Raw genomic sequence first — 19,229 nt, 5'->3', positions numbered from 1 at the left:
CCCTGAGAAACAAAAAGCTGGGTGCTTGCCATTTTTTTTAATAGAAAAGTAGAATTTTAATGAAAGAAAAGTTAACCCACCAATTCAATGTTGGGTTTATTTTCACAGTTTTGAAGGCTTAATGTGTTTTTAAAATGACGGTAATCAAAGACACCATTACCGGGTCCCAGAGTACTGGAGCGGTGTTCCTAGCATGTCAGAGCAGCAGCGGGGAGACCGGCAGTAAGTCTCCAGGGGTGGCGTGGATTCTACGAGAAGGTTTGGTGTGAGGGTTGCAGCCCTCAGGCCTTTCTCTCTGCCTTCAGAGAAGGATGGATGTCCCGGATGCCAAGAGTATGGGAGCTCAATTTTCCATTTGGGGGGGGTTAATAGGATGCCAGGGACAGAGTCTGGGTAGGGAACATCAGAGGAACCTGCAAAGTGAGCTAGTGCTGCCCGTGGGCCATGGCAGAGTGGCCCTCTCTTTCTCTCTCCCTCCCTTCCTCCCTCGTCCCATCCATCTTCCTCCCTCCCTTCCTCCTTCCCTTCTTCCCTTCCTTTATTCCTTCTTTCTTCCTTTGCGTCCCTTCTTCCCTCCTTTCCTCCTTCCTCCTTCTCTCTTTCCCACCTTCTCTTCCTCCCTTTTTCTCCCTCCCTCCCTCCCTCCCACGCTCCCTCCCTTACTTCCTTGCATATCTGTGTGCCTCTGCCATCTGCCAGGCCCCGAGCTGTTGTGGAGTTCCGGGTCTAGCGAGGAATAGAGATGATAAGTATTGACAGGAACGGAGGATCCTGGGATGCTTTGCAGCAGAGGGCCGGGTATTGAGATGCGGTTCCGGACACCTCCTCTCAGATTTCCGCTACTCCTAAAGATGAGAAAGGGGCTCAGAGTGATGAAGTGACTTTACCCAGTCACTGAGATAGAACAAATTTCCAAGCCCAGGTTCTTTTGACTACATCAGATGACTTGCCGTGTTAGCCAGTGACATTTTAGAAGTTTCATGTTTTTGCTTAAGTAAAGGAAACTTTCCCTTAAAAGCATTCTAAAAAATGTAATGCTTACCTCTTTTATGTTAACTTACAATTCGTGAATACCAGCATATGTTTATACAGCACTTTATAATTTTCAGTGCAGTTTAGCTCATGGTATTTTATTATAATTATCATTTTGTGAGTCAGGCAGGGGAGTTTTTTGTTATTGTTGGTTTTATTCTGTTTTTGCTTTTAAATCCTCATTTTATAGAAGAGAAAATAGGGGCCCGGAGAGATTAAGTGAGCTGTTCACAGGTGGAGAACTATAGCCAATAGAAGGCAGATCCAAGACAAGACCTAGATATCCTCATTCCCAGTCTGCTGATCTTTGAAACAAAGTGGCTTTATTGTTGTGTCACACCCACTGTATTTTAGGCATCCTCATGCCAATGGCGCTGTAGCTAGTGTTGTATAAAACAGTTAAACTGACATGACCCTTGCCTTCTGGCTGTTTTTAGTCCAAGTAAGGTGAAGAGTTTCTAAAGTTTATGCATATACAGGAAACCATTTTTTTTTTTTTTTCTGGCTGTGACCTATTCAGGCCATGCCAAATCCTGCAAACTTAAAAAGAAATATAACTCCTAACCATTTTTCTTGTCACATGCCATAACTTTCCCTTTCTCTTTGTTTATCCTACCTGACAGTAGTGAGAATATTTGCTGGTGAGTTGGAAAAAAAGAACCTGGGAGTCTGTTGGTCTCTTGCCTTCTCTTGAGGAGAGTCAGTGGATTGAGCTTCGTGCTCCAGGTCCTCATTTTACCAGGCAGTGCTCCCCAAACCTGGCTCCTCCTCAGCATCTCCTGGGGTCTACCCCTGGAGCTTTTGTTCCAGATTCCAGGGTGGGGCCCACAACTGCTCTAGGGATGAACTTGGAACTCATTCACTCAATATGACCACTCTCAATAGCATAATCCTTACTAACCTGTAAATTCCTGGGAATGGGGAGAAGAATTCATTTCTGACCTTCCCCTACCCTCCGGATCACTTTTAACTGTTTGGCCCAGCTACCTTGGCATAACTAGACATCTTGTCAGGAATAATCGCTAAGTCTCTACCACAGTTTGGTTGCCCATCGATTCATATGGCATTTTTCTGACATGGCTGAATGTTTTAGAGGGCTCAAATAGACCATTGTCATTATTCATAACCTTGTGTGTTATGACTATAGATGTACCTTCAATTTAATTCAAGAAACATTTGCCTAATGAGAGAGCACCTCCCATGGAATAGACCCTTGGCTTCTTTATTATGGCCATTAAAATGGTCGTGCCATATTTAAGAGTTTGGTTTGCCACTTTTATTTTTTTTATTTTTTTTTGTGAGGAAGATCAGCCCTGGGCTAACATCCATGCCAATCCTCCTCTTTTTGCTGAGGAAGACTGACCTGGGCTAACATCTGTGCCCATCTTCCTCCACTTTATATGGGACGCTGCCAGAGAATGGCCTGACAAACGGTGCATGGGTGCGCGCCAGGGATCTAAACCCCAGGCCTCCAGCAGCGGAGGGCATGCACTTAACCACTACGCCATGGGGCCGGCCCCTGGTTTGCCACTTTTAGATATGACATTTCCAATATATGGAAATCAAGGAACTGTCAGAACTTCTTTGAATGTAAAATATCTGAAATCTGCAAACCATGTACATTATTAGATTTAATAATAGAGTATATATGAAGATGGACTGAAAGTAAAATTATTAAAATGTTCTTAAAGGAACCAAAAAAAAATTTTTTAAAAAAGCTCCAAACCAAAAGCAGTTTCCATTTTGTAATAGTTACAGCCATACTTGCTTTCATGTCTTATATTTTCTTAACAAATTACTATTAAATCAGGTTAGTTAGAACATGAATTAAAATGTACAGCATAAATGAGTATACTTTTTGCCTTCATATTGTATGGCAACATTTTCATTGATAATCAACATGCCATCATAATATTGCCCTTAAGATCAGATATTATGTAACCTTAAATTATAGGAAACAGAATATGCCTGAAGGACATTCTGAAAGGTATAATTGGGAGCATACAATTGGTGGGGTTTCCAAGGGTATTGAGCCCAGTGATGGAGTACCTAGAAAGCTAGGTCCTCAGGAAAACCTGTTGTAACTTTGGAGCTCCCATCCGAAAAGAATACATGTAATTAATTAGGATGGGGAATATGTGGGGCACCTGTATTTTTAGATCTTCAGTGGATAATTCTTACCCCAGAGGATGCAGAAACACTGGCTAAACAAAAGTTATAAATAGCATCTGCTATGAATGTAGTGAAGTATGTTTAAAAGGCTATACACTATGCTTTTTCCCCAGTGTCTTTGATTTTTAAAGATATTGGAGGGGGGGACACACTGGAGGGAGCTCTCTTTATGCATATGTATTTCTGAATAGAAAGGAGGGAAAAAAGAGAGGTTTGTTTGTGTTACCTGCCAAAATTAATCCTTTAATTCAAAACTCTTTTAGATAATGATTAAACAAACTTAGAACAATAATAAGAAAATATGTACCAGATGAAATGGTTTTTAACCAGTGACAGAAGCTTAGAACCAATCCCAAATAATTTCTCATAACACTTTTCTTTCTCATTTGTCCTATTCTCCCATGTATTGGTTTTAAATGGCACTCTTATGAAATAAATAACTAAACACTAACCATATTTTTTTCATATCCTGACCAATATTTTGGCTGTTTTTCAGAAGAATTGGAATTTTGAAAATTAAATAAAGGTTTCTAAAATACCAACTTCAGAAAGTTTTATTTAATTTGTGGAATAATTTTGTTCTCTCTCTCTTTTTTTTTTTCAATAGGGTCTTTATTAATTTAGTCTAGTTACTTAGTGCTTATATTAAATAATCTAATAAAAGTTAGGGTTATAACATAATGTTTCCCAAATGTGAAGCAGCGTCTATTACATGAGACAAAATCTTTATGCTGCAAAATGTAAAAGCCATGTATAGAATTACAAGGCACCAAATGGTACTGTATATATTTTTTAAGTAGAACATTTCTGTAGTATAAGGGGGTAGTCAGCTCAAGAGAAGTGTGGGAGACAGCTGTATGTCACCATAGTTTATTCAGAAAGTGCTCTAAAATTCATATTTCAGATTTTTCTACTATTAATGTTCCTGATGATAATTTCCCCTGAAAGATACAGATATGATTTAAGAATAAAAGTTAGTGTTCTTAAAGAGGAGAAAAACAACCTTGTTTGTGTTTGTCAATAATACCTAAATTGTTGCAGGAGGAAGAGCTCTCTGTGGGGATGGGATATATAGTTCATTCGGGGGTGTGTGTGTGTGTGTGTGTGTGTGTGTGTGGTTTCTGTTGATTATCAGATAAGTTTATATAACAGTATAGCCTCAACATTTATTCTGAATCATTGAATTATTTATTTTTGTCTGGTCTTTTCTTTTGTATTGTTATAAACACAGGATTAAGTGTATTGTAGGTTCTCAGACAAGTATGTTGTGAGGTTTCATTAATTTGTGTAAGTTATAATGGCAGTTGAATAATGTAAAATGCCAGAAGAGTGCTATTCTATTTTCCATTTACTTTTGCCCCAGTGCAAAACATTTGAAATATAGACATTCTTTAAAATTGAAGCAGAAGGTATAGATGAGTTCCAGTAAGTTGTATTGGGATACCGCTAAGCTATGTGTTAAAAAGGAAACCGTACACTTCAAAAACCATTTTTGTTTTGCCTTTTCTCTCTTTTCTCATTGAAAAGTCATTCCCACCACAGGTTTAACAATAATAACTACAATTTATGCCTTTATGCTGCTACAATTTGATGATATACCACAGTAAGGCCACAGGTTAGAAACACAAGCTGAGTTATTATATACTGCTGGGTAGTGATGTCCTGTGAACTGATTTATGGATAAATAATTCTATGTTCTTATTATATAGGACAGACAGTTTTTAATTTCTTTAACAAAGCATAGCTGAACAACAGAAAATTATATGCTATAGCATAGGGACACAAGCACTCTGAGGAGGATGAACAGATGCAATCAATGTCATGAGTGCTCCTATTTTTACAAGGGGCCTCATCAGCAGTTGGTGTATTGTGGAAATAATACCGCGAACCAGAAGCCCCAAGGCTTAGTTACTCTGAGGCTGGGGTTTTTATTGATACTCTTTTGCTGAGATCTTTTCCAGGGAGTTATGAGATATATAAACCCCAGCCTTTGGATATTAAAGCTAATGTCTGATTTTTTCCCAGGCTGAATTTTCACTTGCTTTTAAAATTAACGTTAAAATGTACCTGGAATAAAAGAAAATTGCTCATTGAACTGCCTTATAAGAATACTGCTGATATCTTGCTGGGTTCCTGTGTCTCTCTTACAGGTTGATTTGTGGGTTTTATTCTACAGTATGCCCAGTATATACCTATTTTATCAGCATCTACCTATATGCCACTGCAAACTGAGAATTGTTCTCGTGTACTTTACAGGCCTTCACAAAGTAAATATTTCTTATATTTGGGGTATAGGGGGTAAATCATTTAGGTTTATTTTAAGAGTGGTTTCACTTAGCTTTGTGTTTAGCAATAATAAGCTTCTCTACTCAATTGTGAGCTCCATAATTACAGAGATAGTGTATATTGAGTTATCTTTGAGTCTCTGCGACTTCTGCTGGAGACATAAAAGAAAAATTTGTTGAATGAATGAATGACTAGTGCTTAATACAAATCCTTCTGATGTTCTATTGATTATATTGTATTATCTACACATTTTATTTTATCCTCGGAAGTGATCGACTTTTCTAAAAACTTGAATCAAATATTGATGAACTATAATGTGTAATCACCACTTCTGTTTTTACATGGTCAGAGGTAAATAATACCAATGAATTATTAGTGAATTATGCATCTACTGAGAAGACTATTTGATTTCTTTGAGAAACTGGTAAAAATAACAAAAACACAAACACATGCAACTATTGATATTTCTTTTTGTGATATATCAACTCGACTCTGGCAGAATATTGCATTGAGAAAGTAAAAAAACTGGTTTCCGTTATTGCATCTTTTTAATTTTAGACAAAAATTGCCTCCATTCCCAATCTAATTTTATGTCACTAGTGGGAAATTTACCTACAATTGCATTTTGTTATTTGGTTCAAAGGCATTACATAAAGAGTGCATTGGTCCTCTGTATTTTAGTGAACAGATTTGTCTGGATATAAACAATTTTATTTATATTGTGCTCCATTCAATCATGTTAACATTTGTATGAATTTCAACCCCAAAATAAAGGCCCATAATTTGTGACTCAAAGACCTTGAAACTGCATCTTTAATAGTCACCAGGCATTTTGTAAATGTTTGCAGATGATAAATTCCTTGGCAGTAGGAAAGATGATTTGGGAAACAATGTTTATGTCTGAAATGGCACTGTTGTGGGAGGCGATCTTTTTCCAGAGAAGTCCCAAGTGTAGCTTACTCTTCAGTCTTCTGGGCCTGTCACCTGTTTGCTCATTGGTCTCATGTGTTCCTTTGTTTAACATTAAATGTCAAGACCCTGCCTGATGTGAGACTGTGGACAAGCCAGGGCCCTGCCCTCCACTGTGTGGCTGGGCCTTGGCACCCGGGCAGTGCTGAGGGGAAAGTGTTGGTCTAGTAGTTAGAAAACTTGTCAGGTAAAGCCCAGGGTCTATTCCTGGCTGTCACCCACTGATGTCCTTGAAAAATCACTCTTCTCTGATCTTCGTCTCACTTCCGGTTAGAATACTGATCCCCTGCTGTCCTCGTGAGGATGAGCTAATGGTTTTAAAAAAAACAGTTTGCAAACTGTAAAGTAATGTAAAAGGGATATTGTGATAAAGTAAGTTCCTTATGAGGTACACAAACCAACCAAAAATATTTATTGTGCAGCTGTGTAGAGAAAGAATTACTTCAAGCTGTGTTGATTAGGGTTGGAATTATTCATGGGGCAGAATTTGAAGAATGCATATGATTTCTAGAAGTGAATATTGGGGATCAATAATCCAGACAAAGTGAGAGGGTGATAGATATTCATAAAAGAAATGGGAATTGGCATTTTTTGAGCGTCTGCCGTGTGCCTGGGCCCGAAGTTTATGTGTGTGTGCATGCGTGTGGTCTTATCTATTTGAATCATTGTTAGTTTTTCTCATTTTTCAGATTGAGTTTACAAAACCTACATATGGAGTGTGAGCATTGGAAATAATATCCGTACGTTTATAGTTATGCTGCTTTTATTGAGATTTCCCTGACACTGCGAGTCGGATATCCCTACTGGGCACAGCCTGTTCTTTCTCCTCTGTCCTCGTTCACTGTTCTGTAGCATTTCATGGAGTCTGGATCCCTGCTTAGAGGGAACCAGGAAGAGGCTGGTATGGTTGTGATTAGACACACCTGTCTGTATTATTTCAGCTCTCTTTTCTCCCCTCAGAATGCTTCCCTCTTTTTTTATTCAATTTTTTTTTTTTTTGCTGAGGAAGATTGGCCCTAGCTAACATCTGTTGCCAATCATCCTCTTTTTGTTTGAGGAAGATTCACCCTGAGCTAATATCTGTTGCCAATCATCCTCTTTTTGTTTGAGGAAGATTCACCCTGAGCTAATATCTGTGCCAATCTTCCTCTATTTTGTGTGTGGGTTGCCACCACAGCATGGCTGACTGAGTAGTGTAGGTCCGCACTGGGGATCCGAACCCGCGAACCCAGGCTGCCGAAGTGGAGCGCAATGCGCCAAACTTAACCACTATACCACAGGCCTGGCCCCAGAATGCTTCCCTCTTTTAATACACCTGCATTCCATTTTAGGTTAATCTTCCTCAAGCTTCACTTTGACAGTGTTACGTCTACACTCGAAACCTTTCAGGATCTCTTTTCCTCTGACGGTTACTGAGCAGTTACTGTGTGCCACTCCCAGTGCTAAACTCTCATTCTGATTTAAGGCCTCACAACAACCATAAAGGACAGGCATTGTCATTGTCCCCATTTTACAGGTAATGGAAATGGAGACTTGGGGAGACAAAGCAACTCGCTGAAAGTCTCTGATGACAGAGGAGGCTGGGCGTAACCTCACCTCTGCCTCCAGGCCTCCTCCTGGCCTCTGACCAATGCCGAGTGCTGCTGAGTTGGACATTCAAGCCCTTCCAGACTTGGGGCCAAGCTCTTTTCCTGTCTTCTTCTGACGTGCCTCTCACTTGAGCCAGTGTGACTTATGGGGTACTAAGAAGAGACAGAACATGGTATTTGAAGTGAATCTGGGCTCTGTTGGGTCCTAGTGATGTTACTCAAGGTAACTCAGCCCTTCTGAACCTCCATTTCCTCCTGGAAAGAGTTGAAACTAGATGTCTAGGGGTGAAGGTCTGATGGAGAAGTGGGAAGTGCATGTCCAGTACATTTGGTGGTGCAAAAACGAGGGACTGATGGGAAAGAGGTTGTTGTACTGTTTTTGTTAGTTTTAAGGTAGAGGAGATCTGAACCCACTTATAGGTAAAAGGAAAGGAGGCGCTGAGGAGCAAGAGAGGAAGAAATGAATGGGGTGGGGGAGGCGGGACTAGGAGGGGGGACATAACTGATGTACATTCCTCCCTTGTGATTTAAAATAACAAGGGCTGGGGCTGGCCCCGTGGCGTAGCGGTTAAGTGCGTGCGCTCCGCTGCGGCGGCCTGGGGTTCGCAGGTTCAGATCCTGGGCGCGCACCGATGCACCACTTGTCTAAGCCATGCTGTGGCGGCGTCCCATATAAAGTAGAGGAGGATGAGCATGGATGTTAGCCCAGGGCCAGTCTTCCTCAGCAAAAAAGAGGAGGATTGACAGATGTTAGCTCAGGGCTGATCTTCCTCACACACAAAAAAATAAAATAAAATAACGAGGGCCTTTTACACGTACATGACTGAATTAAAGATTGAAAGATAATAAAGTCATAAAAAAATCCCTGAGTCAATATTTTTAGAAGTGAATCAACTATATCTTCCTTTTAAGAAGCATTGAAAACATCTAAATAATGACTATATACAGTTATTGAGATTAATTACATCCATGCTCTGTACTAAGGGCTGTACATTTAATCTGCACACTATTCCTATGAGGTCAGTACTTTTATTGTTCCATTTTACAGATGAGAGGACTGACGTATGGAGAAGTTAAGTAACTTGCTAGAGTTACATAGCTGGTAGGTGGAGGAGCCAGGATGTGAACAGAGGCAATTTGACTTGGAAGCCTGCTTTCTTAGTCACTAAGGTATACTGCTTCCCAATTTGATTTCCTCCATTAACACTTGACCACTAAGCCAAGTAATATATTTGTCTATTTTGTATCAGAGAAGGAGGGCTATATATAACGAATGTATTTCCAAAGAAGGTTAATACATTAGACAGAGACCCTGAGGGGAGGAAGGCTCATTAAAAAGAGGGACTCTAAGCCCTGCCTGGCCGAAGGAGACCAGCTTTCTGGACGTAGCTGTCCTAGCAGATCTTGCATCCGCAGACCCTGGTAAATAGTTGAGCAAAGAACGTGACTTCTAGGACTATGCAGGTTAGTCAATACGGTGCAGAAAAAGAAAAAGCACAGGCCAAAATTCTCATTGCCCAAAAATAGCGTGTGTCAACAGCTCTCTTCCAGGATCTGGAAACCAACCTGGAGCAGCTGCTCTCTGTGGAGGTATTAAGTGTTGTGAAGACACCTGTGTGTGTCTAATTCTAGCCCAAACAAGTCTCCTTCTGGCTCATGAAGGTGGGGAGAGAATTTACCTAAGTGGAGATTACTATTTCCAGTAGAGTGATTTGTCTGTCATTTCCTGTAGAGATTCCTCCCCTGCAATGCTTTTTTTTTTTTATTGAGGTATGATTTACATACAATAAAATGTATGCATATGAAGTGTTCGGTTTCATGAATTTTGACAATTTTTGTACCCAAGAAACCTCCAGCTGAAACAAGAAAAATCCCCTTTGTCCCTTTCCAGTCATGTCCCTGCCGTCTGGAGGTAGCCACATTCCGACTTCTATCCTCATTGATTCGTCTTGCCTGTTCTTGTATTTTATATAATGAAATCATACAGAGATATTCTGTTGTCTCTGGCTGCATTGTGGTATATTCCTACGATGGAACACTACTCAGCAACAAAAAAGAATGAACAGTGACCCACAACAGCATGCATAAATCTCTTCTAGAGTTGTGCATTGAAGTTTGCAGGATTCATTTGCTTCCTGTTACCTTTGTATGCTTAGTAACCACAATGACCCACCAAATCGGCTTCTACTTGCCCATCAGAGTGCGCAATTGCTAACTTCATTTTTCCCCCTCTAATCTCTTATAGTAAAATATCATGTCTTTAGATGATACTTCACTTATGGGCTATCATAATGATTTTTTAAAGGAATTTAAAAGTGTGTAGTGATTTTAAGAAAAGGAAATATGTTAGATATGTTACATAGTGTCTTTTTAGTATTTTCAAATGTCAGAGGAGTAAAAGAAGCGAGGAAGCAGAGCCCATCTCTCATGGGTCGTCCGGCGGGCCCTGGATGTCCATTTCCTGCCTACTACACACTGCGTGCTGTGCACTTTTCATTGTCATGGGAGAGAATGTTAGGAAAACTATCCCCACAAGAAAACAGCTTTTCTTGGCAAGTGAAATCTGACTCAAGGAGCCAGAACTGGAGACATACGGTACTATGAATGAGAGCTGTGTTACTTTATTGGATCTGAGTCCAGGCACTATTTATACTGCAGCATATTCAGCACCAGATTGTTAAATCTTAATACTGAAACAGTGCATCATTTTAATATTTTTGTTCTGTTTATTCCCTGTTTTCAAGCATTATGTCAAGCATTGCGCATTCATTGATTTCATCTTGGACAGGACGTGGCCTGACCAGAAAGTTCATTTCCTATTATTGGAATTTTCCCCCGTAGCTATCAACCATCATTTTTGTGAAGCTTTTAAAAGTTCACTTGGGTATACAGGTGTTCTCCCTCTTTGATGATAAAAAATATTTTTTGAAAGAACAGTATAGCTGGACTCACCTGTATTGTCAAAAATAAAAATGCTATTTCTCTTCTATCAGTAAAACGTAGCTGTTTTTTATGTGTGACAACTTCTGACATTCTGGAGACCTTTGGATTTTTTCATAGGGTACGAAAAATGTTTGTTATTCTGTTTGTGAAATGGGTTCCTCTTTATTTTTTTCCGTCTATGTTACATATGCCCTATGCACCAGATCAGACGGGTCCGTCTGATGAATAAGTTAGCATTTTCACCACAGGTTGCTGAAGCTGTCCCGTGAATCTTCCTGTAACAAAGGTGTTCCTAAAATCTCTGCTCTATATAGCCCAGGTTTGACCAGGATTTTTATTCTCTCTCCATTGTCATGCGTGTTTAGCGTATGCAGCAGGAAACCCACAGGGAAAGGGTACCATTGTCCTGCTAAAAAGAGCTGAGGAATAAAAAAAAAGGAAGTTGAAGACACCTCTGCTATTCCTGATCTGTGGTCAGTTGTTGCGCTATTGGAAAACAAGCCGCTGGCTGGCAAGATGCAGATCTGGATGTGAACTCTAACTGCTCCTTCAGCTCCCAGTGCTGTTCGCACGGGGAATCACACCACAACCAGGATGTGACTGTGTATGTGCTGAGCCCACACACAGGAATCTTCTTGTACAATTCAAAACTGCATCTTATATTTACTTAAGGCTTGCTTTTTTTTTGTCTGTGAAATCAGCAGTCCGGTATATTTAGCATCAGTCTTAAGTTAGAATGTGAAACAAGACTTTGGGGGAAGGAAGTATCCGTATGGTTTTCTAAGTAATTTAAGAAACAGGAAAACATAAAAGAACTGATTGTCCGTGATGAAACCTCATCCTTTCCCTCTCATCTTCCTGTATAGTTAACTCACTCAATTGTCAGCCAGAAAGAAGTAGGTTGTTGCACTGGGTTGTAAAATATCTCTGAGTGGGCCTTGAATGTTGACTATTGAATGACCTTCTTAACATTGAACAAACAGTGGGAAGGTTTAATAAATAGCAGATATGTGTTTATTGTGTTTTTCTTCCCTGTGCAGGAATAATCAAGCTGGGGAGGTGGAACCCTCTGCCCCTCAGTTATGTGACAGATGCACCTGACGCGACAGTGGCCGACATGCTGCAAGATGTCTATCATGTTGTGACGTTGAAAATCCAATTACAAAGGTGGGTGTCTCTGAAGATCTGCCCCTCCTTGCTCTCGGAGCTCTCTGTCAATTGTGGAGTCACTGCAGAGATCGGCACGTCCTGTCTGTTAATTTCTAGACACTGGATGAAATGAAAAAAAGGAGAGAGAGGAGGGAAGGAGGGGCACTTCACCGGCGTCTTTATAGTCCACATTCCAACTGTTTTATGTTTTGTTTTCAGAAGCAGTGAGGTGGTAACCTAGGGGAAGCTTGATAAATCATTAAAAATCTGCAGCCCTTAAAGGGGAACTTGCCACAGCCCCTAATTTAATGAGTCCTCTGGTTAAACGCTTAGCGCATAGTATTTGAAGAATAAACACCTCTGCTGTTTCAGGTTTGTGTGTGAGGGGTGAGTTTTGTGCTCTTACACTGGACATCTTTTTCTTCTCTCTCTGGTGGCCTGCAGAGGTTCTGGGAATGATTTCTTTTTCTTCAGGTGCAGCATCCAGAGCAAATTATGCACTAAAGAATCTAGAGGTTCTCTGCAGAGTCTTGTATTGTAAAGACCCTGCAAGTCATGTGATATAAAGAATATTGTCCTTTAGGGTAAAGTTTGGAATTCGCCCCTTTTGGAGAATTTATACTTTAATAGAATCCAGCATTCCCATCCTTGTCTAGGAATGCTTTAGTGTCTTCTCTTAAAAGTTATCTTTTGGTTAGGAAAGTAACCTGAATTGTTCTATGAGGGTGAAGGGTGGGCCTTCAAGCTTCAAATCTGATGGAACATTTGTTTACGTTTAACCTTAGGAATGTCCAATAATTTGCGTTGTGGAAGTTTGTAATCACACTGCCTGCCATTTCCATCAGCAGGTTGGAGAAATCATATTTAAAAAAATCAGCATTTCTTCGTATCCAAAGTGATTCTTTTTCTCAGGCTAGTGTGATAACCAACTTAAGGAGGCCACACTGGGCTCTATCACGCGCCAGGAGCAGCAGTTCTGCTCCCCTCCCTCATTCAGGGCCTCCTTAGGCCTGTCCTTGAGTGGTTCTCCTGATGCTGGCACAGGAGCCGGGAGGGCAGGTGGCGCTCACACCCACTGCAGTTGGGGCTCTGTAGTGAGGTTTGCATGTCCATGTTCATTCTTGCTCTGTTTTCCAGTTGTTCGAAGTTGGAAGATTTGCCTGCGGAGCAGTGGAACCACGCCACCGTCCGCAATGCCTTAAAGGAACTGCTCAAAGAGATGAACCAGAGCACATTAGCCAAAGAATGCCCTCTCTCCCAGGTCGGTATCTCCAGGAGGGGTTCTGGGAGACGCAGAAGGCCACTGGTGGCCTGTCTATGGGAGGGACACTCCTGCTTGAACAGCTGTCCTCTCTACTTTTATTTATAGTCACACTACATTTTAGGTGGAAAAAATGTGGAGAGTCTGGTGCTTTTTATTGTAGAAGTTATCACTTATTGAGAGTTTTGATATAATGGGAGTGTATTAAACCATTTTATATTCGCAATCTTTAACATCTCATGTGTATCATGGGAGGTAGGTATCAGTGTCTCCATTTTATAGATCAAGAAATCAAGGTTCAGAGAAGCACTTTACCTGCCTCAGCTTACTCACCTGGCTAAGTGGCAGGTGAGACCCCAATCGAGACCTCCTCCGCCAATGCTCTGGCTCCAAATCATGGCCCTACTGGGTCAATGGAATGAGGCAGCCATGGAAAGCCCGTCTTAAGTTATTTACATTTCTTTATTAAGCCTCTTCTCTGTCTAGCATAGAGAGATGATCTTTACTTCATACACATTTGTAGAGATTTTACAGTGAATTCACCATGTGAAAATGCATCGTGAGAAAAGTGATACTCCATTTTTAGTCAACTGATCATAAACTACAACAAGCCACAAAAATAAGAGATTGAGAGGATCAAAAGAAGGACCGTGGAAGAAAGGGCTGCTTTTCCATTTGTGTTCCTGGGCAAGGGCCGCACTTTTTCTAGTGCTGAGATAATATTTTGGTGACTATGGCCTGTGGCTTAGGACTGCTATGAAATGAACTCAGGTTGACGTTATTTAAAGCCATGAATGGAAATCCATTTCCTGGTGTGAGTTGCAACACTTGATTTAAGACAATAGACTAATTACATGTCTGTCAAGTTCAAGGGAAGGGGACAAGAACCATAGAGACTTGATGTGCCCTGAACTGTGTTCTAGAATAATAGAGCCTCGGGGGGAAGCAGGAAGCCTAGTAGTTAAGAGTATACATTCTGGAATCACTTAGATCTGGATTCATGTCCTGGCTTACAGGCCTCTGTGACTTCCCCTTTGTGAGCCTGTTTCTTTGTGAGAAAACCAGAATAGTAATAGTTCTAAGTCATATGAGGAGGAGTAAAGGAGATAAATCACATAAATTCTTGGCTTGGTGCCTGGCATGCAGTGATGCTCCGTAAACAGTATCAGCTATTATTATTGAGACATGATGTTGTTGGTGTGAACTGAATAGTTTTTATGTGTGTCTTAGAGAGTGTTTTGGAATATAGATCCTCTGAGACAAAGCATGCTTTTAATACTTTTGCTTCCAAAAAGTCAAGAAGGCGTGCACTTGAGTAGTCGGCAGCTAGACAGAAAGGGACGAAGGTAGCTCCTGACCTCAGTCACGTGCCTGCTCCTGTGCGTACACCTTTCGTGCAGCCCATTTCAATGCCTACCTGTAGGTGTGTACGTAGATGCTGAAGCTTGTTGCTAGAATTTTAATTTATTTCAATGCAATTGCTTATAAAGTTATAAAAATAAATATTCTGAATAATTCTGATTATGTACGTAGACTGAATAAAGAACAATTTCAGAAAAGATTTCAATCATTTGTCCCGAATTTCACAATTAGTCACAGTTAACTGTCTCTTGGATTCACATGGAAGTCAAAACAGGCTTTGCCTGGAAGTGGACGAACTCCTCACTTAGTATCACCAATTCAGAATTTTATCTAGGGCTTTTAAGGTCTGTGGAAATTTGCTCAAGATTGATCTATCATGATGTTCAGGTTTGGTTATAACCATGAAATGTGACTAGAGACAGCATGAGAGGAGAGAACCCCAGTCAGGAGCTAAGGGCCCAAGAGCTCTACTCTTGGTTCTTTTCTGCTGGATGTGTGGTCCTGGGCAGGCCCATCTACTCCCAGAGCCTCATTAAACTCATCTGTAAACTGGGCATGATTGTATCTACGTGCTTCACTTAGTTTGCAGAGTTGTCCTGAGGTTCACGTGAGATCATCTTTACCCCTACTGTAAAAAACCCCTTTCTCCCCACATTTTCTAGTCTCAATTGCTTTCCCACCTACTTGCCCAACCTAAAAAGTTCCTTCTCTGTCTCTCTTGTGTTTGATCCTATGGATTCAACCACCTCCATATCCGAAATCTTCCTCCTTTGTGCCGTTACCTTGGTCAGACTTTCATCACCTCTCATCTGAAATATTTTGTCATCCTGCATCACAACCTTTCTCTTGCCACTGCTTCTCCAACATTGATATTGCACCATTTCCTTGTCTACAAGCCTCCATGACCCCCCAGCCTGTAGCAAGTACAGATGGCACAGCAGAGCCTATGAGAAGTATCAGGATGACCCTGTCCAGCCTGATTTCCCACCAGAGCCCCTTCCTCCCTCTACCTGCGCCCACTCTGTGCTCCAAACACACAGAATTACTTATTTTGGAACATTTGCCGTGGCTTAGACTTCACCAAAATATTCTGGGGGGTGGGAGAAACCTAACTAGTACGCTTGTCTCTTTAGCATTACATGTCTAACAAAGCAACTTCTTGTGTTTTTAAAAAAATTCTTGCAAAGTTTATGTTCTACTCCATATACCTGTGTTTTTGATATTTTTTAAAGTGCCATAAAAATCGCTTTACCTGTTAAATTGTTAGCTTGCTTCTGACCGCGTGAGACTGGCCCTCCAGGTACCGTGTTAATCTCCGGCTTTGGAAGCCCCTGCACACAATGCTGGTGACCCTGGTGTCCTTCAGTTTGACACCTGCTGCTTGTGCATATGTGATTTCTGCTGGCTAGCATGCGCTGCTCTTTTCTACTTGATGGAATCATCTTTCAAATTCCGGCTGGAAAGTCACTGCTGGTGAAGTACCCTGACCTCCTGGGTGAAGTAGTTGCTTCTGCTCTCGGTAGCCATTTGTACACACCCAGTCGCAGCACTTCTCACAGCCCGTTGCCAGTGTTACCCGAGTTCCCGTCGTTCCCGTCGCTGATGGACTGCCACAGTAGCCGAAGCCATCTCTTGTTTATCTTCGCGTCCTCAGCATTCAGCACAGTGTATGGCGTGCGTGTAATTGTTGTTCTAATACAGGAGTTCTTGACTTTGGGCCTGTTGTCCCTTAGGACTGGATAGTTCTTTGTGCTGGGAGGCTGTCCTGTGTATGGTGGGATGTCCAGCAGCATCCCTGGCCTCTACCCACTAGGTGCCAGTAGCATGCCACCATCCCCCTCCCCCAGTTGTGACGACCAGAATGTCTCCAGACATTGCCTGATGTCCTATGGGGGGAGTAAAATCCATCTTGGTGGAGAACCACTGCTCTAATGTGTTTGATAAATTAAATATAAAAATGTTTTAGGAAGTGCTGTAAAATGTAAAGTTTTATTATTTTTACGGTATTCTTGGCAGCTCTAAAATGTTTTGAACTAGGAAGAGTGAATACAGTAATTTGGTGGTCGATGCCCAGTACGTTTTCAAACAGGCGCTCAGTTGTATTCCTTAAATTTGGGGGAGATTTGATTTAGGTTTCTGGTATGCTGTGTGATTATGGAAAATCTCAGTGTAGTAGTCCTTCTCAGCCAGCATGGACATATAATGGGGACTCCAGTATTAATCCTACAGCTATTACCCTTAAATATTCCAGATTATTCACTTAAATTGCATAGTTAGATTGCATTTCAGTGTGGAGATAAGCTTACCCATTTTGTTGGTGGTTGTCAGGGAGCAAGTGCATACATATTTTGAAGTTCAACCTACATAATTTTAAAAAGAGTGCATTTTTATTCTAAGAAGGGGAAACGTAATTCAACAGTGTATTCCGCCAGCGTTACTGGAGTCCCGATTAAGAGTCAGACACTTTACAGTAGGCCGGGGATAGAGTGGTGAGGACGAGAGAGGGATTAAGCTTTCAATCTAGGAAGAAGAGAGTGAAACACACAATACTACTACTTCAAAGGAGAAAGGTAGGTTATTGGGTTATTTACAATAGACTCGGTTCATGAGTAAAAGATGCCTGTTTTTGAAATAATTCTTCCTTATTACCCCCAATCAAACCATATTAGGTATTTCCTCACTCAAGTTTGGCAATTGCATAAAGGAATGATTCAGTGGCTAGTATATATTTTCTTGACCATCCCACTGGTCTACAGTTCAAAAGAGCAGCCTTGAAGGCAGAAGAAAAGAGTGGAAAAGTCCATAAAAGGGTAACAATTGTAGGTTGAGGCATATATATTTAAAGAGAGGGAAGCCATGATTTAGCTATTCTGTCTGGCCAGATGTTTAGAAAGTATAGGTTATGTTTGTGTGCCTGTGTACTTATTTTTGATTTCACCTTTCAAAATGTGTTTAAGTACTGACAGACTCTTCCTTTTCCTCTGATGTCCCCCTGAGTCACCACTTTGAGCTTCTTCCTTCGGCCACATAGTCTGTCCCTGAAGCATCTTACTTTACCATACCTTACACACAGGTATCCCATATTAAATGATCTTCTCTGTCTGTTCCACTTTGAAAACATTATGAACACATCTTTTTGTGGCTTACTGATTTTCACTCGAGGAAGAGTTAGAAGATGAAACCCCGGGTCCTCAGGGTTTTGATCCATTAAAATAAGTAAAGCTAACAGTACCAGCTTTATCCACCTCATGGGTTATGATGACGATCACATGGAATGATTAAAGAGATAGTCTTGTTAACTGAAAATTGCAATGGAAGAACAAGTAATTTGTAAATGCGTGCACCTCCCGTCATCCCCCGTTCCCCCTCCACATGTTCTCTGCAACTGTAGATGTGTTTAAAACAAATTTTGTGCTTGGTAAAAATACCTAACACGAAATTAATCATTTTAGGCATTTTAAAGTTTACAATTCAGTGGCATTAATTACATTCACAGTGTTACGTAACCATCACCCCTATTGATTTCCAAATTTTTCCATCACCCCAACCAAAAGTCTGTAACCATTAAGCAGTAATTCTCCACCCCCACCCATCCCCCAGCCCCTGGTAACCTCTCTTCTATTTTCTGTCTCTATGAATTTGCTTATTCTAGATACCTCATAAAAGTAAAATCATAGAATATTTGTCCTTTTGTGCTGGCTTGTTTCGCTTGGCATATAGATATGTTTTTAAAGCAGCTCTGTCCCATGATCTTAGTTGAAGTTTTATTGCCAAATATTTGAGGAACAAAATGACTGACAGAAGTTACTGAACCTTGAAAATGTTACTAGATTTCCAGTGTGCTGGTGATATAGCGTATATAGAGCCTTTTTAAGATGTAAACTGTAGGATAATTATTTCTGTCATCCTAAATAAGCCTTGCCCATTTGGGGATTATTAAAGGACTAACTTAAATGTACAATATGCCAAAATAATTGGGCAGTGAAATCAAGCAGCCAGTTGAGTCACTAGAAAAAAACAAGTTGATTGTGTGCTCGTCTGCAGACAAGCAGCTGATCCACTGCGTGGCCCAGTGTGGTGTTAACCAGTTGCCAACTGTCTGTCTCGCTTCATCTTAAATCCCCGTGTGTAGTGGGGATACATCCTGTTTCGTGTTAACCAGTTGCCACTGGTTCCTTTCAGTTGTTTTCATGCGAAGTTGTTTTAGTTCGAGGCCCAACCTCATAAACTCACGTTGAAGGAGGCTCACAAGTGACAGCTTGAAAAGAGTTCCTAATCGGGTGATGGCGACGATCATATGAAATGATCGCATGGAGGAGAGAGAGCTGGTATTCGTTGCCTTCACGTCTTGTGCTAGGCCTTTTACGCGTATCATCCTTCTGACTCCTCGCAGCCCTCTGAGGCAGGTGTCAATATCCCAGTTTCGCAGATGAGGGTACCAGCATCAGATAAACGAGCCATTCAGC

The 19,229-nt window shown here is 41.0% G+C and overlaps 1 protein-coding gene across 1 annotated transcript in view; it reads left to right on the top strand.

Annotated features, from left to right (window-relative positions):
• SATB2 (SATB homeobox 2) overlaps window positions 1-19,229 on the top strand; it is a 183,778-nt gene that overhangs the window by 62,397 nt on the left and 102,152 nt on the right. The window contains exons 4-5 of the mRNA XM_058549518.1: window positions 12,032-12,158; window positions 13,278-13,401. Coding sequence (XP_058405501.1) covers window positions 12,032-12,158; window positions 13,278-13,401 — 251 coding nt within the window. The remainder of the gene's footprint in view (window positions 1-12,031; window positions 12,159-13,277; window positions 13,402-19,229) is intronic.

The sequence above is a fragment of the Diceros bicornis genome, chromosome 10 (assembly GCF_020826845.1).
Source record: "Diceros bicornis minor isolate mBicDic1 chromosome 10, mDicBic1.mat.cur, whole genome shotgun sequence".
NCBI classification, from domain to species: domain Eukaryota; kingdom Metazoa; phylum Chordata; class Mammalia; order Perissodactyla; family Rhinocerotidae; genus Diceros; species Diceros bicornis.
The sequence above is the reverse complement of the archived record's forward strand: the minus strand, read 5'-3'. Positions and strand labels throughout refer to the sequence as shown.